This window comes from Schistocerca nitens, chromosome 9 (assembly GCF_023898315.1).
Source record: "Schistocerca nitens isolate TAMUIC-IGC-003100 chromosome 9, iqSchNite1.1, whole genome shotgun sequence".
Classification (NCBI taxonomy): Eukaryota; Metazoa; Arthropoda; class Insecta; order Orthoptera; family Acrididae; genus Schistocerca; species Schistocerca nitens.
The window spans coordinates 178,511,226-178,537,629 of NC_064622.1; the positions used below are offsets into that span (position 1 = coordinate 178,511,226).

The 26,404-nt window shown below is 40.0% G+C and overlaps 1 protein-coding gene across 1 annotated transcript in view; it reads right to left on the minus strand.

Moving 5' to 3' along the window:
* LOC126203805 (nuclear speckle splicing regulatory protein 1) overlaps positions 1 to 26,404 on the minus strand; it is a 67,315-nt gene that overhangs the window by 12,425 nt on the left and 28,486 nt on the right. Inside the window, exons 4-5 of the mRNA XM_049938172.1 lie at positions 21,563 to 21,770; positions 13,738 to 13,935 (exon numbers count right to left, since the gene is read on the minus strand). Of these exons, the coding sequence (XP_049794129.1) occupies positions 13,738 to 13,935; positions 21,563 to 21,770 (406 nt within the window). The remainder of the gene's footprint in view (positions 1 to 13,737; positions 13,936 to 21,562; positions 21,771 to 26,404) is intronic.

Here is a 26,404-nt window from a genome sequence, read left to right on the forward strand (position 1 = left end):
GATGGCAAAGACATACAGCTGACAGTTGGCCTTTCAGAGAGCCCAATGAGGCAATGGACCTATTGAGCAGTGACAAAGAGGTGGCAGGATCACTGAAAAATGATCACTGTCACGAAGATGGTCTTATAGTGATGATTGTAGTGAAGCCACAAGACTGGGAGAAGAGGTCCTACGGTCAAATGCTGAAAAGATGCCATTGGCAGCACTTAAATGGGTAGGATATCATTACTGAGAAGAAACAGATTAAAATCAGAAAGAAATTGGCCAATCAGGAAGCTCCTACCAGATGACACAGTACTCCCCCACAAGGAATGGTGTGCACTGAAATCTCCAAGGAGCAGAAAGGGGGGAGGGGGTTGTTGGAGTAAGGTGGCAATCTTATCAAGCAGGCAACCCTAGGACACACTCTCTGAATCACCATTACCCATTGTCTGTTTTTGGGTCTATAGATTCCCAAGGAGAGGTTTCCCTAAAGGGAGCCCTGTTACTGGTAGATGCCTGATGTGAATGTTACTTCTCCAGCCACGTGCAGGGATCCTACATCCCTGAAAATGGTGCTGTAGAAAACTCAAGGGGGGTGGGAATATCTCTCTTATGGGATAATTTTCTTTTGCATCTACCAGTAGGCAGCTTTGTGGGGATGGAGGTATGCATGATTTCCTGGCCACAGTATTGGCAAAATTCAATACCAGTAATAAGGGATATAAGCTTTTCTGGGCTTCAAGACATGAGAGGTGATCAACGGTCTTGAGTCGCTACAATTAATACTCCTCAATTAAGGTAGCATACTTAGAAGATGGAGAGGATGACCATAAAAACAGAAAAAATATGGTGGTTACTTACATGAGTTTTCATGAAGTGGCTCATCAGTTGCCACAAATTTGGTTGTTGTGTAACAGGAAGACATATACCCGAAATATTGGAAATATGGTATATATATGTTAACACCTGAGGTTGAATACTAATGATGAATGGAGAAAAAGCCACATGATGCGAACATCTACAAGTGTTTACTTATGTATGCTCCTTCTTTATTAATTAATATCAAATTTTGACATGTAATTAGTTCCTAGATTGGAATGCGGAGGATGAATAGAGTTGGTAACAAATCCAAATAGTCATGACAAATGATTCAGTGGGATAGTGCAGTTATTTTGTCTCTGGTCTAGTCCCAATGAGCTGGCTAAAACAAACTACAAGAAACATGGTACATCCATTATCATGCTCTTATTCCCATGGACTAAACAGTATAATCAATTTCACCCCAAAACAAATGTAACATTGATATTTTATTTTTCTCTTGTGCTCAATTAATATAAGTTATTTCATGGATTTTCCATAGTGCCAGTAAGCACTGCATTCCACATGCAAATTTTATACTAGCAATAAACACAGTGTCTTGAAAACTTATCTAAAGAGCCATTAAAAGCTTACAGTGAATTACAGAAATAATTTATGGAAAAACATCTGAAACTGTTTCTTCCAGTTCATAAATGAGACGCTTTACCTTTGTGCAGGGTGATTCAAAAAGAATACCACAACTTTGAAAATCTGTATTTAATCAAAGAAAGATGAGTGTGTGGTGTCACCGCCAGACACCACAATTGCTAGGTGGTAGCCTTTAAATCGGCAGCGGCCCGTTAGTATACGTTGGACCCGCGTGTCGCCACCATCAGTGATTGCAGACAGAGCGCCGCCACCCGGCAGGTCTAGTCTAGAGAGACTCACTAGCACTCGCCCCAGTTGTACAGCCGACTTTGCTAGCGATGGTTCACTAACTACATATGCTCTCATTTGCAGAGATGACAGTTTAGCGTAGCCTTCAGCTACAGCATTTGCTACGACCTAGCAAGGCGCCATATTAATGTTGTAGTTGGCAGAAGAGCCAACACCATGTTAGGAATGGAGGCCGAAATGCACGCGTTCTAGCTCACGCAGGCTGGCATGAGGAGGGAAGAACTATACTGACGTGAGGTCTGGAACATGCAAAGGAATTAGAATTCAGAAATCGGACGTAATTAGTTTCATACTTAACTTTAATCCATTAATGATGAATGTCGCTTTCGACAGTACATGATTCACAATATTATCTGTTCAGAATAGTAACTGAATATGGTGCCTTGCTAGGTCGTAGCAAATGCCATAGCTGAAGGCTACGCTAAACTGTCGTCTCTGCAAATGAGAGCGTATGTAGTCAGTGAACCATCACTGGCAAAGTCAGCTGTACAACTGGGGCGAGTGCTAGTGAGTCTCTCTAGACTAGACCTGCCGTGTGGCGGCGCTCGGTCTGCAATCACTGATAGTGGCGACACGCGGGTACGACGTAGACTACCGGACTGCGACCGATTTAAAGGCTACCACCTAGCAAGTGTGGTGTCTGGCGGTGACACCACAGAGGGAATCTTGGATAATTAACCAGTGGTGAGAGTATTTACTAAAGATCTTTTTCAGTAGAAAATGAGTTCGTAAATGTTCACTATGACCTCCTGCAGACACTTGAGCGACTTCAACCCGATACTTGAACTTGTTCCACACTCTCTATAGCATCTCCAGGATAACAGTCCAGATAGCTCCAGTTATTCCTTCTTTTAGTTCCACAGTGTTAGCTGGCAGAGGTGGTCGAAACATCATATCTTTAACATAACCCACAGAAAAATAATTCACAGCGGCTGAAATCAGAGGTTTTTGGAGGCCAGTTATGAAGTGCTCTGTCACAAGCTGCCTGGTGGATGATCTATTGCTGTGGGTACCTTTCATTCAAATAGGCATATACAGGTAAGTGCCAATGGGGTGGTGCACCATCTTTCTGGAATATGAATTTATCTGCTTGTTCTTCGAGTTGAGAGAACAGCCAATTCTGCAACATTTCCAGATAGGTTTGCCCGGTTACAATTGTACCTTCAAAGATAAAAGGACAAAAAATTTCACTGGCTGAAATGGCACAGAAAATAGACGATAAGGTTTCAATACTAACCTTTTCCTTAGGAGTCTCAAAATGGTCGACTTTGAGCAAATGCTTCCTGAATGCAGCCAACATTTTCTTCATTCGTGCATGACCGTCCGGAACTTTTCCCGTTGCACAAACACCATTTCTTTGTGAACTGTTTATACCAATGTACAATACAGCACCTATCCAGGAGGCTGAACATTATATTTGATTTGAAATGCACACTGAACAACTGCCGTCGCTTCCCTTCTGCCATACTCAATAACACAAAAAGGTTCTTGTTGAGCCATCTTTGTACTGACAAAAGAAATAAGGTTATGTGACCAACAGCACTCCTAGTGACCAAATGAGCACCCAAATGAAACTTCAGAGCTTCCTTCAATCAATGACAGAAAGAGAGTAGCTCTCCTTTTCTTCTTTGTAGAGTTCTCGATTTTAAAAGTTGTGGTGTTCTTTTTGAATCACACTGTACAACAAAGTATTTAATAATTTAAAGAAGATATAAATTGATGCCACCAGAAGATAAGGGTGTAATCTTTAACTGTGATGTACAGTTGTGGTGGAATACATTACTCATCTAGAAATACACGTTTCACATCTTCTTCACAATCAGATAAAATATGATCATGCATACAATGTTATATACAGGGTGTACATAAAGTCTGGGAACACTTTCAATTATTTATGGCACAAGAACTAAACCGTGTACAGATGTCATACATATTGCATTTTGAAGAGAAACTCTGAAAGTTTTTTTCCAAACATTCAATATGCGAACCATGAGTGACGTCAATACAATAATCGAATTTTTGCCATACCCATCCCAGCATGGCATCATCAACTGTGGCAGTCACTTTCCATATTCTCTCCCGGAGCTCTGCTACATCACGTGGTACAGGCGGTACATACACCAGATTTTTATGTGTCCCCACAAAAAAAAAGTCATACGGAATGAGATCTGGTGATCGGGGAGGCCATTTCACGAAACAGCTGTCCCCTTCTGTAGCACAGCCGATCCATCGATGCAGCAGATACCTCTTCAGGTACCCATGAACTTCACAATGAAAAGGGGGTGGAGCCTCATCCTGCTGAAAGATGAACAGAGAGTCTGACTGCATTTGAGGCATCAACCATTGCTGCAATATGTCCAAGTGGGAATATCCAGTGACAGCGCTCTTGGCGAAGAAGAATGGCCTCTACAGTTTTTGATGTGATAAGGCACAATAAACGTTATTGTTAGGGAATCACGCTCAAATTCAATGCATTCATGTGGATGCTTTGTACCTCAGATTCGACAATTATGCCTGTTCACTTTCCCATTAGTGTGAAAAGTGGCTTCATCACTAAAAATTAAGCAATCCACAATGCCATCCTCATCCTCATTCAATTGTTGCAACTGTGAACAAAACTCAAAACGCTTGTCTTTGTCGTTGTCATTGAGCTTCTGCACTAGCTCCAATTTGAATGGTTTCATAGACAGCTTCTGTCTCAGGCCTTTCCACACAGTCATTGGAGCCATTTTGAGTTCACAGGATGCACGACACACCAATTTCTTTGGACTCCTTATGGATGTCACTCGTACACACTCCACATTCACTCCACTCACACTGGGATGTCCACTTCTGTTTGCCGGGCACAATGCAACCCGTCATAACGAGTTTGTTGTGCCCGTGGTAAATGGCCTTCCTTGTTGGTGGTTTCTCACTGTACTTTGTTCAAAACATCTGTTCAACAGCTGTAGCACACTTGTTTTTGTCGAACTCGAACACACAGAAAGCTTGCTCCACACCTGAACTTGCTTTGTTTGTGACTAGCGCTGACTATCGGCAAATTACCAATCTGCTCTGTGGCTGTATACATAAAAAAAACTTTCAGGGTTTCTCTTCAAAATGACATATGTATGATATCTGTACGATGTTTGGTACTTGAGCAATAAATATTTGAAAGTGTTCCCAGGCTTTATGTACATCCTGTACTTGGTTCTTCCAACAGTGCATGAGTTGGTTTGATGATTGTACAGCGTTGAAACAAAACATGTGAACACAGAACATCACCAAGGAGCGACAGCGATTGTGTCCACCTGTTGTGAAGTGGTTGCCTTTGCTTTGGCATCATGGCTTGGCGGTGTTTTGAAAGGCAGGGAACAAGAGGTGCTGCCTACAATGATAACGCCCAGAAACAGCTGAAAGAAGCTGAAGAGAAATGTCATTACTTTCTCTTCTGGTCTGTAGTGGGATTCACCTCAGGGATGCTAGCCTGGTAAGATATCTGTGCACCCAATGTTGTAAGGTTATTCAAAAAGCATTTATGTCATTTTGTAGCGAGATGGCATAGATGTGAGCTCTCTTATGGCCCCTGATCCTCTGCAGATGGAAAAGAAGTCACATGGTACAAGGACAGGCATTGCAGAGTACATCGACAACTTCAAGAAACTATGAGAAGATGACTGTAACGAAAAATGCAGGTAAACATGATCACGAAAAGCATTAGTGCGACATACTGTTAGTGAAGTTGTTGACACAGTTACAACTCTTAAATGAGCCATAACATTTCACAGCATGATTAAAATCATTTATGTATAGTCCTGGATGTCACTGTTTTCTAAAATCTGTAATTGAGTGCATAGTGAACTGAATCTTCCTGTCATTTGCAACTCGAACCTGATCAATTCTAGTGTGAAAAAACTGTTCGAGACATTGAAATACATTGATGAGCCAAAATATTATGAGCGTACCTACATTAATACTCTACAAGCCACATGATGGCTCCTTTTACTGACCTCCCGACTCAGCAGCATTAGTGGCAGAACAACTGAGAGAAAATTTGGAATACATTTCACATAAATTTTCTCAGCATGTTATAGTCTTAGGTGGAGATTTCAATTTACCAGATATAGACTGGGACACTCAGATGTTTAGGACGGGTGGTAGGGACAGAGCATCGAGTGACATTATACTGAGTGCACTATCCGAAAATTACCTCGAGCAATTAAACAGAGAACCGACTCGTGGAGATAACATCTTGGACCTACTGATAATAAACAGACCCGAACTTTTCGAATCTTTAAGTGCAGAACAGGGAATCAGTGATCATAAGGCCGTTGCAGCATCCCTGAATATGGAAGTTAATAGGAATATAAAAAAAGGGAGGAAGGTTTATCTGTTTAGCAAGAGTAATAGAAGGCAGATTTCAGACTACCTAACAGATCAAAACGAAAATTTCTGTTCCGACACTGACAATGTTGAGTGTTTATGGAAAAAGTTCAAGGCAATCGTAAAATGCGTTTTAGACAGGTATGTGCTGAGTAAAACTGTGAGGGACGGGAAAAACCCACCGTGGTACAACAACAAAGTTAGGAAGCTACTGCGAAAGCAAAGAGAGCTTCACTCCAAGTTTAAACGCAGCCAAAACCTCTCAGACAAACAGAAGCTAAACGATGTCAAAGTTAGTGTAAGGAGGGCTATGCGTGAAGCGTTCAGTGAATTCGAAAGTAAAATTCTATGTACCGACTTGACAGAAAATCCTAGGAAGTTCTGGTCTTACATTAAATCAGTAAGTGGCTTGAAACAGCATATCCAGACACTCCGGGATGATTATGGCATTGAAACAGAGGATGACATGCGTAAAGCTGAAATACTAAACACCTTTTTCCAAAGCTGTTTCACAGAGGAAGACCGCACTGCAGTTCCTTCTCTAAATCCTCGCACAAACGAAAAAATGGCTGACATCGAAATAAGTGTCCAAGGAATAGAAAAGCAACTGGAATCACTCAACAGAGGAAAGTCCACTGGACCTGACAGGATACCAATTCGATTCTACACAGAGTACGCGAAAGAACTTGCCCCCCTTCTAACAGCCGTGTACTGCAAGTCTCTAGAGGAACGGAGGGTTCCAAATGATTGGAAAAGAGCACAGGTAGTCCCTGTCTTCAAGAAGGGTCGTCGAGCAGATGCGCAAAACTATACACCTATATCTCTGACGTCGATCTGTTGTAGAATTTTAGGACATGCTTTTTGCAAACCCAGAATCTACTCTGTAGGAATCAACATGGTTTCCGGAAACAGCGATCGTGTGAGACCCAACTCGCTTTATTTGTTCATGAGACCCAGAAAATATTAGATACAGGCTCCCAGGTAGATGCTATTTTTCTTGACTTCCGGAAGGCGTTCGATACAGTTCCGCACTGTCGCCTGATAAACAAAGTAAGAGCCTATGGAATATCAGACCAGCTGTGTGGCTGGATTGGAGAGTTTTTAGCAAACAGAACACAGCATGTTGTTATCAATGGAGAGACGTCTACAGACGTTAAAGTAACCTCTGGCGTGCCACAGGGGAGTGTTATGGGACCATTGCTTTTCACAATATATATAAATGACCTAGTAGATAGTGTCGGAAGTTCCATGCGGCTTTTCGCGGATGCTGCTGTAGTATACAGAGAAGTTGCAGCATTAGAAAATTGTAGCGAAATGCAGGAAGATCTGCAGTGGATAGGCACTTGGTGCAGGGAGTGGCAACTGTCCCTTAACATAGACAAATGTAATGTATTGCGAATACATAGAAAGAAGGATCCTTTATTGTATGATTATATGATAGCAGAACAAACACTGGTAGCAGTTACTTCTGTAAAATATCTGGGAGTACGCGTGTGGAACGATTTGAAGTGGAATGATCATATAAAATTAATTGTTGGTAAGGCGGGTACCAGGTTGAGATTCATTGGGAGAGTGCTTAGAAAATGTAGTCCATCAACAAAGGAGGTGGCTTACAAAACACTCGTTCGACCTATACTTGAGTATTGCTCATCAGTGTGGGATCCGTACCAGATCGGGTTGACGGAGGAGATAGAGAAGATCCAAAGAAGAGCGGCGCGTTTCGTCACAGGGTTATTTGGTAACCGTGATAGCGTTACGGAGATGTTTAATAAACTCAAGTGGCAGACTCTGCAAGAGAGGCGCTCTGCATCGCGGTGTAGCTTGCTCGCCAGGTTTCGAGAGGGTGCGTTTCTGGATGAGGTATCGAATATATTGCTTCCCCCTACTTATACCTCCCGAGGAGATCACGAATGTAAAATTAGAGAGATTAGAGCGCGCACGGAGGCTTTCAGACAGTCGTTCTTCCCGCGAACCATAAGCGACTGGAACAGGAAAGGGAGGCAATGACAGTGGCACGTAAAGTGCCCTCCGCCACACACTGTTGGGTGGCTTGCGGAGTATAAATGTAGATGTAAATGTAGATGTAGATGGCATGTGGCAGCTCTAATTTTCTCATTGTGGCCATTTCGTAAAATATATGTAGTAGGAAGTAATATGTTGTCCAACTCTTCTTGGAATGTACTCTCTCAGAATTCAACAGTAAACGACTACACAACGCACAATGCCTCTGTGGTAACCTCTGCTGCTCGAGTTTGTTGAGCTTCAATGGATCACTCTCGCTCTTTCTACATGCCCCTGTGATGAAACACTTTGCCCTTTGTTGGATCTTCTCTATCTCTTCTATTACTTCTACCTGTTCAGGGTCCCAGAGTGATGAGCAATACTCAAGAATCGGTTGAACAAACATTTTGTAAGCCATTTCTTTTGTGGATGAGTTACATTGCCTTGGTATTCTTTCTATGAATCTCAGTCTAGCATATGCTTTTTCTACTTTTCCTACTACTTTTTTTATTTGGTCATTCCATTTAACATTTCTCTGGATGGTTACTCCTAGGTTCAATGTTAGGTTCAAAACACAAATTCACTGAGATTTTACAAAATTCCTGAAATTCTTTGAGATTTCCCCAATTTTTCCACGTGAAATTTAATTCCCCAACAATTCCAGAAGAATCGCCACCCCACTATTACATTTTCTTGGGGTACCCCTGAAATTACCTTCACATCTGTCAATTTTGTTCCACCTGCTCAGTAGCACGTATTGGGATGCAATACAGCAGCAATTCTGCATGGTATGGATTTGGCAAGATTTCTGAAGGTACAATATTACTTGAGATCTACACACAGGTCACGAAAATCCTTTAAATTACAAACTGGTGGTTTGTGAGCGTGGAGATTATGACCAATAGCATCCTACGGGTGTTCTGTCAGGATCATCTCAGACAAATTTGATGCTGAAGACATCAACACGAGTTCACTATAGTGCTCATCAAACCAATGTAACATGATTCCGTGCTAGTGACATGGACAATTATCTATCACCAATGGGAAAGATATCAAGTGTGAAGAGATGCAGATGGTCCAGAATAATGTTCACATAGTCTGCAGCTGTCACAGTGCTTTCAGTTACTACTACATGTCCCATAGAAGACCAGGTGAATGCCCCCCATATCATAATACTGTCCCCACTGGCCTGCATCTATAGCCCAGTACTTGTTTTGTGCAGCTGTTCACTGGGATGACAACGCATCTGGACACAATTATCAACCATTTGTAACAAAGAATGTGATCCATCAGACCAGGTGACATTTCCACTTGTCTACAGTCCAATCTTGATGATCTCGTGACTGCAATCATAACTGAGTATGTCATCGGGTGAGCATGACAATACGTACAGGGTGCCTGTTGGGGTGTCCATGTTCCACAATGTGCACTGAACCGTGTGTTCAGAAACATTTGTGCCTGCAGCAACATTTTACTCTGTCATCAGGTCCACCATATACCACCACTTGTCCTGCTTTACAGAGAGGGCAAACTCCTCGTTCCTCATTCTGTGAGGAGACATAGGTGGCCAATACCTTGCTGCCTACTCTACATCACATGTACCGTATTTACTCGAATCTAAGCCGCACTTTTTTTCCGGTTTTTGTAATCCAAGAAACCGCCTGCGGCTTAGAATCCCAAGTGCAAAGTAAGCGGAAGTTCTGAAAAATGTTGGTAGGTGCCGCCACAACTAACTTCTGTCGTCGAATACATGTAGCGCTACGCAGGCACAAAGACAAATACTGGCACCAAAACCTCTGCGTCAGTAAATAAATAAAAAAAAGGTGGAAGACGAGTTTTTTTTTCTCCGCCCCGAGTTTCGACCACTGCATTTTCATATCTTATCGAACGAAGTAAATACAAATTCCGTATTGTTCCTCTTCGAACGTAGCAGCATTTCAATGTACTACGAAAATCCGACTGGCAAGACTGTTTGGGATATTTGTCAATATGGCCAACTCTACTTTCTGAATTTTTTCCTAACTGTGAGAAGAAATGGTTGCTAATAGGAACTTTTATGAATTGTGAATCACATGCAGTATTCTCTTCACCATAAGAATAATACGAATATAAACATTTTGCCATGTATTCTTTCGTGTTTGCTGCTATCTCATTTAAATCCTGTCCGCCTAATCAACTACGAAACTAGAGTGAGACAACAGCAGACGCGGAAGAATATACATACCATGTTATGTTTATATCCGTATTATTCTTATGCCTAATAGTGATACAGTCAGAAATGAAGCACGGCAATTGACTAGATTTTTAAATCTGAGATGACTCTAATTTCTTTGCATAATGTAATGTACTAAAGAGGCATCTGCAAAGATTTTCAAATGGAAAAAATTTTCACTAAATTCTCGTTCAGAACATCTTCTATCATACGCAGTCTATTATTTGGTTCTTGTTGATCATTATCAAAGAAAGCAGCAGTATAAGTAGCAACAAATAGCTGTCTTTTGCCATTGTTTCGCTAATGAGACGATTCCTCTCTTTGTTTTTTTTAATTGTATGCGGCGATAGCGTGCACAAAAGCAAGCCATGCCGCGAGCGGTGACAGGCCATAAACTCTCATTTTCAGAATGTGACAAACAGTGCATGACACAGCACAGTAATGCATTTTCAGCTTTGAGTGACGGAAACACCTATAACAAAGAGAACTGCACTTGTCAGATCCAAGAAAAATAAGCAATCAATTCAAACCAGATGAAGCACGTGAAAAAGGAAGGGTACCCGTATAAATACGGACGGAGCGCCTGACGCATAACAACGGCTACCTGGTAAAGCTTAACTGCTAAGCTTACGACTCGAACCAAACTACTACAGCTGTATCATCATTCGTTCAACCTAAATTGTGTCTCATATTACAATGGACCAACTTTGTTTCGATTTGGAAGTGCGGCTTAAAACTTTTCTCTCCCCTTGAATTTCGAGTCTCAGATTTCAGGTGCGGCTTAGATTCGGGAAATTTTTTTTTCCTCGATTTCGAGTCTCATTTTTCAGGTGCGGCTTAGATTTGAGTGTGGCTTAAATTCGAGTAAATACTCTGCAAACCACCATGAAGTGCATGGCGTAGGATGTGTCCCATTGTACCAGTTATTAGGGTTTCTTCCCATACCATTCACGTATGAAGCATGGGAAGAACGATTGTCTGGATGCCGCCGTGCTTGCCATAATTATTCTAATCTTGTCCTCATGATCCCTATGTGAGCGATTTATAGGGGGCTGCAGCAGATTCCTAGAGTCATTATTTAAAGCCGGTTCTTGAAACTTCTTGTAGAATTTCTTGGGATAGAGTACATCTGAGGCTGTCAGTTCAGTGTCTTCAATATCTCTCAGACACTCTCCGACAGATCAAACAAACCTGTGACTATTCGTGCTGCCCTTCCCTGTAGACATTCAATCCCATTACCATATTTACTCGAATCTAAGCCGCACTTTTTTTCCGGTTTTTGTAATCCAAAAAACCGTCCGCTGCTTAGAATCGAGTGCAAAGTAAGCGGAAGTTCTGAAAAATGTTGGTAGGTGCCGCCACAACTAACTTCTGCCATCAAATATATGTAGCACTACACAGGTATGGTTTGCAGGCACAAAGATAAATACTGGCACCAAAACCTATGCGTCAGTAAATAAATTAAAAGAAAGGTAGAAGAATGTAAACATTATACCATGTATTCTTTCGTGTTTGCTGCTATCTCATTTAAATCCTGTCTGCCTAATAAACTACGAAACTAGAGTGAGACAACAGCAAACGCGGAAGAATATACATATCGTGTCATGTTTATATTCGTATTATTCTTATGCTGAATACTGATATAGTCAGAAATGAAGCACGGCAACTGACTAGATTTTTAAATCTAAGATGACTCTAATTTCTTTGCAGAATGTAATGTACTAAAGAGGCGTCTGCCAAGATTTTCAAACTGAGAAAATTTTTCGCTAAAGTCTCGTTCAGAACATCTTCTATCATACGCAGCCTATTATTTGGTTCTTGTTGATCATTATCAAAGAAGGCAGCAGTGTAAGTAACAGCAAATATCAGTCTCTTGCCATTGTTTCGCTTATGAGACAATTCCTCTGTTTTTTAAGCCGCGGTAGCACGCAGCAAAGCAAACCATGCCGCGAGCGGCGACATGTCGTAAACACTCATTATCGGAATGTGACGAACAATGCATGGCACAGTACAATAATGCATTTTCAGCTTAGAGTGACGTAAACCCCTATGACAAAGAGAATGGCACTTATCAGGTCAAAGCAAAATAAACAATCGATTCAAACCAGACGAAGCACGCAAAAAAGGAAGGGTACCCGTATAAATACGGACGGAGCACCTGACACATAGCAATGGCTGTAGCTGTATCTTCATCCATTCGACCTCAATTGTGTTTCACGTTACAAGGGACCAACTTTGTTTTGATTTGGAGGGGCGGTCTAAAACTTTTCTCTCCCCTTGAACTTCGAGTCTCAAATTTCAGGAGCGGCTGAGATTCGGGAAATTTTTTTTCCTTGATTTCGAGTCTCATTTTTCTGGTGCGGCTTAGATTCGAGTAAATACGGTACTCCTACATGGTAAGGGTCACACACAGTTGAGCAATATTCTAGAACTGGCCACACAAGTGATCTGTAAGCAATCCCCTTTGTAGACTGACTGCACTTCCCCAGTATTCTACAACTAACCGAAGTCTACCACCTTCTTTACCCACTACTGAGCCTATGTGATCATTACATTTCACATACGTACAGAGTGTTACACCCAGATACTCATGGTTTTTCTGTCTATCAACAACTTTTCAGAGGAGCTACCAACAACAGCAGGCAAACAACCACCCACCTTCACTATTTGCATCCTCAAGTGCTGGGCAGTAACAATCTGCTCTTTGTCAAATTTGCTTATGTCAGTGGATTCCCCAACCATCCCCACATCTTACATAGAATGATTCTCCATTCGTCTATGTGCTGCTCATGTACTTCCCCTAGTGTATCACACACTGGCAGCATCAAGAGGTGGCATTCAGTCTTGCTTAGGGCTGTGGTGTTTTGGATTATCAGAGTATGTGGACAGAAGTAGCATTTGATTTAGCTGTCATGTCCACAAAGAAGTTACTACTGCTACATGCACAGCATGGCTCTCCATATGGTATGATATGAAAACATTAAGTTGAAACACAGCATTAGGCAGAGTAAAACTGTCTTTGGCTGTACAAACATAGAATAACCAGGCTGGAAATCGACAAGACTTGTGGCATATCTGTATTTTCTGTCTTACTGAAATTAAAGTAAAACCTGAAATGTTTGAAATAGCAAAGTACAGCATTGCACTGCAAAAGAAAAAGTAGCCAGTTTATATGTAAATGTGTATCTACACATATTTGCAGTGTACATGCACACGATTCCCCCATCTCAAAACAGATCCAATCCCAAAATGCCACAGTTGGCAAACAACACACACAATTTTAACTGTCTCAGCAGCCAACACATTTTTGACAGCACAAATTACAATGTAATTTGTCTGAAATTGGTTTTAGGCAAAGGCAATGTGAAACATGAAATAACTGAAATTATACTTTTAGCTGACACTTTGAAAGAAATTTTTCATACCTTCTGCAATGGCCTTATTACTGTTCTCCTTTGCCTTTACGTCACCTTCCTCATTGTATGAAGAGGGAGAAGGATCTGGTGGTTCTTCTTTAACTTTTACTACATTTGAATTGGATGCTGGAGACTCACCAGTTGCCTGACGATATAAATGCCTGTAAAATCCACTGAGATCCTTCTGCTTGGAAACATCCATTATTGCTGTATAAAAAAAAAAAAAAAAAGCACATATAAATATTTCCGCTGATGGAAACTGAAATTAAATAAACAAAGTTATATCACGGGCATATTCTGCATGATTTCTTAAACAGAAATGAAATTAAAGTACAAATTTCCGTTTCAAAATAGGAGAACATTCTTTTATATCAGCACAACGCAAATTCAGAGAGAATAGACAAAAATGGCATAGCAATACCAATATCAGAAACTTAATAATCACAGCAGGATTTCTGATGAAAGGAGAGTCATCTGTATCTTAAAAATAAATTAGTATGAGCACAAAGTATTCACTCTTTGGTTACTCTACTGTTTATCATGCACACTCTGACCAAAATTTTATTTCTTGCAGTTTTATTCCTTTGAATATATCACCAAATTATTTTTCAAATCATGTATCAAGATTATTCAGAAAGTTTTAAGAAAGAAATGGACTCTGTCGTAATAAAAACTTAAACAACCATCATCTCAATACACAGGTGATTTTCTAATAGTATGAGTTGGCGTATACTCTCAAATTATTTAGTGGAAGTTCAACATTGTTGGTAATTGTATCCACAGGTGCTTCCTAGATCTGCCTTTCTTGAAACTGTCCACGAATGACATATTTTTGTAACAGAAGGAAATGGCACTGGGCCAGGTCTGAGCAAGGAGGTGTATTAAAAAGTTTATGGGTTCTGAAAGGCGCAGCTCATGCTTTCCATACTGGGTAAGGCTGCAAGATTTACTGATCTGTACTATGGTGTCAGGGATCTCTAAAAAGTTTACAAACTGTTATCTCCTTTCCTTTTCATAAACAAATGCTAAATAGCACCAAAAGTTAATTCCAATATAAAGTCTTAAGGTACCATTTTTTGACACTGACGTCACATTTCCTGACACTTTATCACAACAAGCATTACTAAAATGAAGCATTTTGTAGAGATCTTGAATGTGGTATATGTTAGCATTGTTGCGGGCTGACTATTTCTCATGTTTCAAACCATGAACTTAAGATATTTAATGTTTTTCATGTGTGTTCAGTCCATCCCATTTATGAGTTCACACAATGAAATGGTACTGTTACAGGACATCACAGGTGCTATGCTATGATTGGCTGACAGATGCAAAGAAACAGCCCCATCTTGATTTTTAAGTATTTGCAAGTAAACATACCATTGTACAATGCTCTGTTGAAATTACCAATATGCCTTTGCCTGGATTTACACAGATTTTGTTCTTGATTAGTGTTTTGATGCAGTAAGTTCCATCATTTACACCATAAGCTCATGTTCCAAATTTTTGCTAATAAACTGCATAATGAATTGATATTGTGCTACAGTCAGACTAGTAGTGTGCAACAGTTATTCACAAGAAAATAAGACACACACTAACTGAGGTGCAATATACTCACAAAAAGAGACTTGCTAACAAAACACTACCTCCCAAATGCTGTCAGCAAGCAAGGAAATTCTTAGTAACTAAAGGTAATGGGACATGTTTCACGTGCTTATTTTTTCCTTGTTCATAAACCCTTGCTTAAGTGGTGCCACATATGTTATGGTATTCTAATGCATTCTATGAGACATTTACAAAATTAAAACACCTATCTTCAAAACTATCAAAATGCATCAAAGCATAATAGAAATATACATAGAGAGGGTGATTCAATAGCAAAGGTGCAGCTGCTCTGCTGATTCCCTTTTACTGCGCAGGCATCAGAATAGGAAAATCATATTGAAGTTGATTGGACAGCCTTAGAACTGAACAATGAGCTTACAATAGCCCATAAGAGCAGTATTGTGCAGAAACCAGGTCCCCCTATGTCTCCTACATGGAGCTAACCAGCATTTCAAGTCACAGCCTTATTACTGACTACCACCTCAATATCAACAGTTCCAAAAAAGTTCAAGTGTTCTTATGTGAATCCATGTGGGGAATAACTGAAAAGCATCCTGATAATTTAAATTCTGTAGGCTTAATCCATTATTGTGAAATATATTTTAATATACCTTCTGAGGCTGCTCCATTTCAGAGCATTAAACTATAAACAGTACCTGGATTTGGGATACATTAGGTACCCTGGTAGGTGAATATGGATTGGGGCTAAGAAATGAAAGACGAAGCCGCCTGGTAGAATTATGCACAGAGCACAACTTAAACATAGCTAACACTTGGTTCAAGAATCATAAAAGAAGGCTGTATACATCGAAGAAGCCTGGAGATACTGACAGGTTTCAGATAGATTATATAATGGTAAGACAGAGATTTAGGAACCAGGTTTTAAATTGTAAGACATTTCCAGGGGCAGATGTGGACTCTGACCACAATCTATTGGTTATGACCTGTAGATTAAAACTGAAGAAACTGCAAAAAGGTGGGAATTTAAGGAGATAGGACCTGGATAAACTGACTAAACCAGAGGTTGTACAGAGTTTCAGGGAGAGCATAATGGAACAATTGACAGGAATGGGGGAAAGAAATACAGTAGAAGAAGAATGGGTAGCTTTGAGGGATGAAGTAGTGAAGGCAGCAGAGGATCAAGTAGGTAAAAAGACGAGGCCTAGTAGAAATCCTTGGGTAACAGAAGAAATATTGAATTTAATTGATGAAAGCAAAAAATATAAAAATGCAGTAAATGAAGCAGGTAAAAAGGAATACAAACGTCTCAAAAATGATATTGACAGGAAGTGCAAAATGGCTAGGGGACAAATGTAAGGATGTAGAGGCTTATCTCACTAGCGGTAAGATAGATACTGCCTACAGGAAAATTAAAGAGACCTTTGGAGATAAGAGAACCACTTGCATGAATATCAAGAGCTCAGATGAAAACCCAGTTCTAAGCAAAGAAGGGAAAGAAGAAAGGTGGAAGGAGTATATAGATGGTCTATACAGGGGCGATGTTCTTGAGGACAATATTATGGAAGTGGAAGAGGATGTAGATGAAATGGGAGATACGATACTGCGTGATGAGTTTGACAGAGCACAGAAAGACCTGAGTCGAAACAAGGCCCCCGGAGTAGACAACATTCCATTGGAACTACTGATGGACTTGGGAGAGCCAGTCCTGACAAAACTCTACCATCTGGTGAGCAAGATGTACGAGACAGGCGAAACACCCTCAGACTTCAAGAAGAATTTAATAATTCCAATCCCAAAGAAAGCAGGTGTTGACAGATGTGAAAATTACCGAACAATCAGTTTAATAAGTCACAGCTGCAAAAAACTAACGCGGATTCTTTACAGACGAATGGAAAAACTAGTAGAAGCCGAGCTCGGGGAAGATCAGTTTGGATTCCGTAAAAATGTTGGAACACGTGAGGCAATACTGACCCTACGACTTATCTTAGAAGCTAGATTAAGGAAGGGCAAACCTACATTTCTAGCATTTGTAGACTTACAGAAAGCTTTTGACAATGTTGACTGGAATACTCTCTTTCAAATTCTGAAGGTGGCAGGGGTAAAATAGAGGGAGCGAAAGGCTATTTACAATTTGTACAGAAACCAGATGGCAGTTATAAGAGTCGAGGGAAATGAAAGGGAAGCAGTGGTTGGGAAGGGAGTGAGACAGGGTTGTAGTCTCTCCCCGATGTTATTCAATCTCTATATTGAGCAAGCAGTGAAGGAAACAAAAGAAAAGTTCGGAGTAGGTATTAAAATCCATGGAGAAGAAATAAAAACTTTGAGGTTCGCCGATGACATTGTAATTCTGTCAGAGACGGCAAAGGACTTGGAAGAGCAGTTGAACAGAATGGATAGTGTCTTGAAAGGAGGATATAAGATGAACATCAACATAAGGAAAACGAGGATAATGGAATGTAGTCGAATTAAGTCAAGTGATGCTGAGGGGATTAGATTAGAAAATGAGACACTTGAAGTAGTAAAGGAGTTTTGCTATTTGGGGAGCAAAATAACTGATGATGGTCGAAGTAGAGAGGATATAAAATGTAGACTGGCAATGGCAAGGAAATCGTTTCTGAAGAAGAGAAATTTGCTAACATCGAGTATAGATTTAAGTGTCAGGAAGTCATTTCTGAAAGTATTTGTATGGAGAGTAGCCATGTATGGAAGTGAAACATGGATGATAAATAGTTTGGACAAGAAGAGAATAGAAGCTTTTGAAATGTGGTGCTACAGAAGAATGCTGACGATCAGATGGGTAGATCACATAACTAATGAGGAAGTATTGAGTAGGATTGGGGAGAAGAGAAGTTTGTGGCACAACTTGACTAGAAGGGATCGGCTGGTAGGACATGTTCTGAGGCATAAAGGGATCACCAATTTAGTATTGGAGGGCAGCGTGGAGGGTAAAAATCGTAGAGGGAGACCAAGAGATGAATACACTAAGCAGATTCAGAAGGATGTAGGTTGCAATAGGTACTGGGGGATGAAGAAGCTTGCACAGGATAGAGTAGCATGGAGAGCTGCATCAAACCAGTCTCAGGACTGAAGACCACAACAACAACAACAGCAACAACAACAACAGGTACCCTGTAAGCACGTGCATGCACACTTGGCTGCACCTTCACGTTTTTGTGGAGTGTGATTGTAGTGTTGGCAGAAGAGCCAACACTGTGTTGCTAGAGGAGGCCAAATGTACGCGTTTAATTACACGCAGACTGGCGTGAGGTCTGGAACAAGGTAAAGTAATTATCCTATAGAGAAAAGAACGTAGTTCTTGGAATACTTAACTTTAATCCACAATTGGTGAACATCTCTCGTTACGGTACATGCTTCACAATATTAATTATCAAATGCTATGGCGCCTTGCTAGGTCGTAGCAAATGACGTTGCTGAAGGCTATGCTAACTATCGTCTCGGCAAATGAGAGCGTAATTGTCAGTGATCCATCTCTGGCAAAGTCGGCTGTACAACTGGGGCGAGTGCCAGGACGTCTCTCTAGACCTGCCGTGTGGTGGCGCTCGGTCTGCTATCACTGACAGTGGCGACACGCGGGTCCGACGTATACTAATGGACCACGGCCGATTTAAAGGCTACCACCTAGCAAGTGTGGTGTCTGGCGGTGACACCACAGTGATTACTTACAGTGAAGAAACTGCACAAAATTCTTTTGTTTACACTCCTCGTTCTCTTTATTTTTGTTGTTCACAAAAATTTTGTGTACATTTGCAGCATCCTGTGTTGATTTTGATCCAATAATGGAATACACCACATGAAGGATAGCAGATGTACTGATAATGTTTTCAGCATTGTCCGCAGACACATAGGATAGTAGCAAAGCTACCACAAGCACCATTTTGTCTACCCTTTAATAGGGAACGTTCACAGCCATTACGCTCAGTGTGGTGCAAACATGTGAAGCAAGCACACAACCATGCCACAGAGATGCACTCATGCTACCTACAACCAATCCTTTCAGAAAACCGCCGCACAAGTTGGAAGTGCTGTTTCAGTTGTGTAACAATGCTGGTATCAGTGGTCACATGAACATTTTCACTCCCGTAGACAATGTTCTGGACATCCATGCAGCACAGACGCTAGCTGGGTTCATAATACTGTTAAGGGCAGCAGTGGCAGGTCATATAGTTGCCACAGCACAGATAAGAGGGCTTGTGAGCCCAGACAAGTCAACACGAATTGTCGAGAAGCTATTATTGGCAGTGGGACTACAGGCAAGCAATCTCCACCCCTTCTTCTGCTCCCACCACAGCACTGACATGCATGGCTCGACAGCCCTGTCGTGGTCTTCAGGAATGAAAGTACATTCTGCCAGCATGCATGTGATGGTCATACGCGCATAAGACACAGACCTGGTCAGCACTGTCTCACAGAGTGCATTCACATAAGATACCCTGCCACGCCACAGGTGTTATGGTCTGGGCTGCTATAAGCTACAACTCTTGTTCACCTTTGGTGTTTCTGGAGGGTATGTGTTGTGAATGTTGTTAGATCAGTCCTTTTGACATATTTGCAGCAGGATGGTGATGTGTTGTTCTAATAGGATAATGCTCGCCTACACACTGCTCATGAAACTTGATGTGCTTTGCAGGATGTGCAGCAACTTCCCTGGTCAGCATGTTCTCTGGACTTGTCTTCAATTGACCACATGTGGGACATGGTGGGTGAGAAGTGACTTGTGCAACTTGTCAACCAACAACTCTCAGAGAACTACAAGAACAGGTCCAGAAGGCATGGAATAACACATCCAAGGACATATTTGCCATCTGTATAATCGACTGGATGCCAGAGTCAGTGCACGCACTGCTGTCCATGGAGGTTACACCACATATTAATGTGGGTATTCCAGCACGAGTTGATGCCTGGTACATCAGAACTGCTTGCACTATTGTTCTGTAAGTGTAATCATTTTATGGACTCCATATTTACTGCTGCAAAAATAAATCTTGAGTGAATTGAAAACCTCCTAAAGGGTGTATTAATTTTTCTCTCTGGTAGTGTATTTCAACCTGCATCCACCTGAACCTGTTTACTGCAGTCAAGGACGGCCTCTCTCTTGAATTTTTAACCCCCACACTTTCCTCCATTACCAACTGGCAATTCCTTGATGCCTCAGGGCATGTACCATCAACGAATCCTTTCTTTCAGTCAAGTTGAACCATAAATTTATTTTTTGCCTCAATGTAATTCAGTACCTCATTAGTTACACAATCTACCCATTTAATCTTTACCTTTCTTCCGTAGCATCACATTTCAAAAGCTTCTATTCTTCCTTGTCTGATCTATTTATCTTGCATTTTCATACCTCGTTTCACTTCTGTACAAAATTGCACTTGAGACAATTGACAAATATTTCAGGCAAGGTTACTAACCCTTAAACATTTTATAAGAAAACTCAAATTTTTGTTTGTTCTCTCTGAACTTCAATTCCACCACTACTTCCTCAACTATATGCTCACTGTACACATTTAGTAACATTGGGGAGAGGTTACAGCTCTGACTGACACTCTCTTCTCAACCACTACTACCCTCCATGTCTTTTGACTACAGTCTGGTTTCTACACATGATGCCAATAACCTTTCACTCCCTGTATCCTGTCCCTGCTATCTTCAGAACTTCAAAGAATGCAGTCTAGTCAACACTGTAAAAAGTTTTCTCTAAATTTACAAATGCTAAAAATATATATTTGTTTTCTTCAGTCTATCTAATAAGGTAAGCCACAGGGTCAATATTGCCTAGTGTGTTTCTACATTTCTCTGGAAACTGCACTGATCGACACCAATGATGGCTTTGCTTGCACCATCATTCTGTAATTGATTCAGTGTTTTGCAGCGACAACTTATTATACCGATAGAAATATCCACACCAGTCAACACTTGCTTTCTTTGGAAATTGAATTATTACATCTTCTTAAACTGAGATTAACAGGAAGTCAACTTTTCACACAAGGTTCTTATTCCTGTTAAATGGAGCAAGTGGGAGGAGGAAAATCATGTTCATAAGCATAAGAAAACCTGTTGTATTCCATTAGTTATGAAAACTAGATTTTGAAAATAAAATCTAGAATGACCCTAGGAAAATAAAGGTGTTTCTGTAAGTTACAACAATTGCCTCAGATTCAGAGTCATCATAGATTCAAGACCAAAACAGTCTGCAGTGAACGTTAATTATAGCAACAGCTTTTGACATACACATGACAGCAACTAGACTTGCCTTCCAAATGTTCCATATGTTTTTCCTGTTCATCCATTTTGCGAAATTCCTCAAGCTTTGCTCGATAAGCAGCAGTGACAAATGACTCTTTATCTTTGAACTGTTCTCCTTCTGCCTCTCGTTCTCGCTGTACTTCACGTTCATATCGACGTTCTTGTTCTTTCTTGCGACGCTCGGCTTGCTTCAAGAGAGACTGAATGTATTTTGGCTGAAATAGGAGAACAACAATTTATGTTAGTAATTATGGGATAGTTTCATTAGTAAGTACTAGAAAGGCGAATCATAATTTGAATTCCAAAACTGCCTTTCCACTGACATCTCAACACACACACACACACACACACAAAATATGCAAATTATAATTTTTGTGTTACATCTAGCACACCTGATTTACACAATCACATTTTACATGTCTTTAGCCATTAGCAAGCACAGAGTCTTGATATCCAGTTTTATATGAATGCATCATCAATGAGGGACAAATAATAATCAACACACCATAGGGCTCTGTCCCATCACTCACATTATGAAGAGGAAACAGTTGTCCTTCTGATGACATAAACCACAATAAAAGGAATGAAAACAAAAGGAATGAAACATGAAATTTCCACTAAAATATTTTTCTAGTTTCCTGTGAATTCACTGTTGCTTAACTGAAACAGTTTTGTATGAGGCAAGATAAATCATTTACTGATAATGGCACACAAGAAAAAATCATGAGGTAAAGACAAATACTTAATTATTTGTTCGTGGATAACGATAAAATCTTTATTTTGTAAACTTTTTGTTGACTGTAAAGAGTACAGGATGAAGGGAATGGAAGAAGCCCACTCCATTAGGCACGAGGACTTCTCTGTGAAAAGGAGTGATGCAGAAGGCAAGCAAGTCATATCTTTCTTATGTAGTACTCATGACACGTACAATGTAATGACTAACACAACACTGCACAGCAAATAGACCACTAAAATTAACAATTGCTAGATGTACAACATTAGTGGTCTGAAGCCTTCCGACTTCTATCAATTCAGGGCAAGAGAGTTCAGCACCCACAAAACAGGTTTATACATAGTAAATAAATGCAACATATTGTAGATTTTCTTAAACTACTAACCTCAAAGTTTTTTTTTTCTGAATGTGTGATGGAAGACCTTTTTGTGAAAATATAGATAACTAGCAAACCCAACAATGTTTCGCAACTGCTAAATATGTATGGGAATTGGAATACATTCTCATTTGCCTCTTCCTGATCTCTCTGTCCATATCCTCTCCTCTATCATTGTTTATCTTCTTCTCCTCTTCCTCCACTTAGGAGATGTAGCATATGTCTGTCCTAATGTTTATTACCACATTGAGAAAAAATATGAAATAAATTGGTGAAGAACTTTCCAAGATTTTTGTTCACTATATGTTAATATTAAAAAATATGTAGCCTATGTCTATCCAAACATTTACTACTCACCAAGCGGTGGCAGAACATACAAATAAAAGACGGTTGTCATTCGCAAGCTTTCGGAGCCAGTGGCTCCTTCTTCAGGCAAAAGGGTTGAAGGGGAAGGAAAAGGGGTGAAGGGAAAGGACTGGAGAGGTCTAGGAAAAGGGGTAGTTTTTGGGAAAGTCACCCAGAACCACGGGTCAGGGTGACTTTCTCGAAAACCACCCCTTTTCCTAGACCTCTCCAGTCCTTTCCCTTCCCCGACAACCCTTCTACCTGAAGCAGGGGCCACTGGCTCTGAAAGCTTCCCAATTACAACCGTCTTTTATGTGTGTGTTTTGCCGTCACTTGGTGAGTAGATTTTTTATCTATTCAATTAAATAATTTTGTCAATAACTGGTTTCAAACATTTATTACAAAATATATAGCCTATGTCTATATTTCTTGACTAACTTTTAAAGAGCATAGCCTAAGTTCATCCCAATGTTTATTAGGAGATTGAGTAAAAATTTGAATTAAATCAATCAAGAACTTTTCGAAATGTATGCTAACAATGTTTCCCTTTTAAATGTTACCAGCTTAGTGTCCACTGCTTTACATGCATAGACTGTATGGCCTGAACAGAAATTTTTGTTTTCATTTAATTGATGTTTATGTTATTCACAAATCAGATCATCATGTAAACTTTTGGCACTGATGAAGGCCGCAGACGTGTGTAGCCTTTTTCGAATGTACTTCTGACCAAAAAGAGATTCTAGTAGTTGGAGACCAAAGTTTTTGTTCATCATGGCTTTTTCATTCTTCTTGAGATATTTCTATAGAAACTTTCATCTCCTAACACATATTTCTTTACGTCTAATTGAGAAGTAAAATACCAATTTTCATAGATTTAGCTTCAATTTTTTTAAAATGTAAATAAATATTTTCTTAAAAATTTTCATCCCCTATTTCATTCCCTTAGTAGCAAAAAACATATTTTTTACTTCTAACAGAGAAGCCAAATACAAATTTTCATCTATTTAGCTTTTAAAGTGCTTCAAAAATGAAATAATTTCACAGAACTTTTCATTCCTTGTTTCGCACCCTTAGGAGATTGAATTTCCAAAATCACTTAAACATATATTTTTTAGTTCAAACCAAGAAATCATATACCAAATTTTATAGCTGTAGCTTTAAAAATGTTTTGTAGTTTTTTTTAATGATTTACTTTAAAAAAAAACTTTCACCCACAATTTTATCCCTTTAGTGGTTGAATTTCCAAAATTGCTGTAACAAGTAGTTCTTCATTTCTGACTGACAAACTAAATACCACTTTTCATAGGTCTAGCCTCAAAATTCTCTTAACAGCAACATATTTTCAAAAATCTTTCAGCCCCTATTTAACCCCCTTAGGAGAGAAATTATGAACAATCCCTTCTTAAATGATGTCTACAGTATAAGATGAATCCCCCTTTTCAAATTTCAAGTTTCTGTCATTAGTGGTCTCGGCTAGGGTCAGTCAGTTGGGACACTGCCTTTTATAAATTTTATATAGAGATTAGCTTAATTTGTATTTTTATATCCAATGTTATACAGACAGGATGAGTGCATGGGTCATACCAGGCTGCTACTACTGCCCAAAAGAGCAGATGCTGCCAAAAACACTCGAGTGTAAACATACTACGTAGTATATATATATATATATATATATATATTGGTGTCTGTATGTGTGGATGGATATGTGTGTGTGTGCGAGTGTATACCTGTCCTTTTTTCCCCCTAAGGTAAGTCTTTCCGCTCCCGGGATTGGAATGACTCCTTACCCTCTCCCTTAAAACCCACATCCTTTCGTCTTTCCCTCTCCTTCCCTCTTTCCTGATGAGGCAACAGTTTGTTGCGAAAGCTTGAATTTTGTGTGTATATTTGTGTTTGTTTGTGTGCCTATCGACCTGCCAGCGCTTTTGTTTGGTAAGTCTCATCATCTTTCTTATATATATATATATATATATATATATATATATATATATATATATATATATATGGTTCGTCTTTCCCTCTCCTTCCCTCTTTCCTGATGAGGCAACAGTTTGTTGCGAAAGCTTGAATTTTGTGTGTATATTTGTGTTTGTTTGTGAGTCTATCGACCTGCCAGCGCTTTTGTTTGGTAAGTCTCATCATCTTTCTTTTTAGATATATTTTTTCCACGTGGAATGTTTCCCTCTGTTATATATATATATATATATATATATATATATATATATATATATATAGAGAGAGAGAGAGAGAGAGAGAGAGAGAGAGAGAGAGAGAGAGATCATAGTGTAGGTCTTTTCCTAGTGCAACAGCATTTTCAATGAGGTTGTGGAAACATATTATTCACAGAACTTTATGAACCACAGTAAAGTGTGGGAACTGCATTAACATAGTGGCAGAGTCCCAACCATCAACCATTGGCAGTCATGAACTGGCAGAATTGGGTGTAACAGTTATATATACCACCTTGGCAATTTTTTGAATGCAAAACAGCTAAGGTCATAACCACCCAGATATTGATTTAAAATGGGCCATTTTCTAAGAAACGTACTCTATGGCTCTTTCAGTTAGTCGGCATAATTGTGGCATGGCATTCCTTACAGTGGCTCACATAGTGTCCAACAGATTGGTGGAGACCTATTCAGTGATACGTACATCTGATTCTGTCTAGTCTTCATGAATCCCTGGTTATAAGATAATGGAGCATTGTAGAAACGTTTCAGGATAGTTGGTCATTGATGAACTGGGATGACGAGGATCCATTTTTGTCCCACAGATCATGGTTCCTCGTAACTGGAATCCTCCTTTGGCAGGCTTCTCATTTTTTCAAGACTTCTATGGTTTTCAGCGACAATGGCTCCTTACTCTGTACAGCAGCAATATAATTTAATGCACCAATGACTGAGATTTCATTCACATTGCTGTGTTCCGACAAAGGAGTCCCTGAAAGGCAGTCAGTGTCCTTGTGTTTGCACCATTTTTGTATTATACTGTTGTGACTCCTGAAACCTCAGAGCCCATCTTGCCATCTGACCAGACAGACCCTTCATGCTAGCTGGCCAGCATAGGGAATGGTGATCCATAACAATGGTGAATATGTTGCCAAATAAATATGTTCAGAACTTGCTGATGACCTAACAAATGCAAGGCACTCCTTATTGATTCTAGAGCAATTCTTCTTGGACTTGGGAAGTACTCTGGAAGCATAATTTATCACCTTTTCAGCATATATCTGAAATTGTGCCAGAATTGTCCCTATCCCAAAACCGCTAATGTCAGCATGAAATTCTATCTTGGCATTCTTGTCTCACAATGCTAGAACTGGAATGGATATTAGCACCACCTAAAGGACAAGGAAAGATATTTCTTGCTCCTTGTTCCAGGAAAATATAGCATCT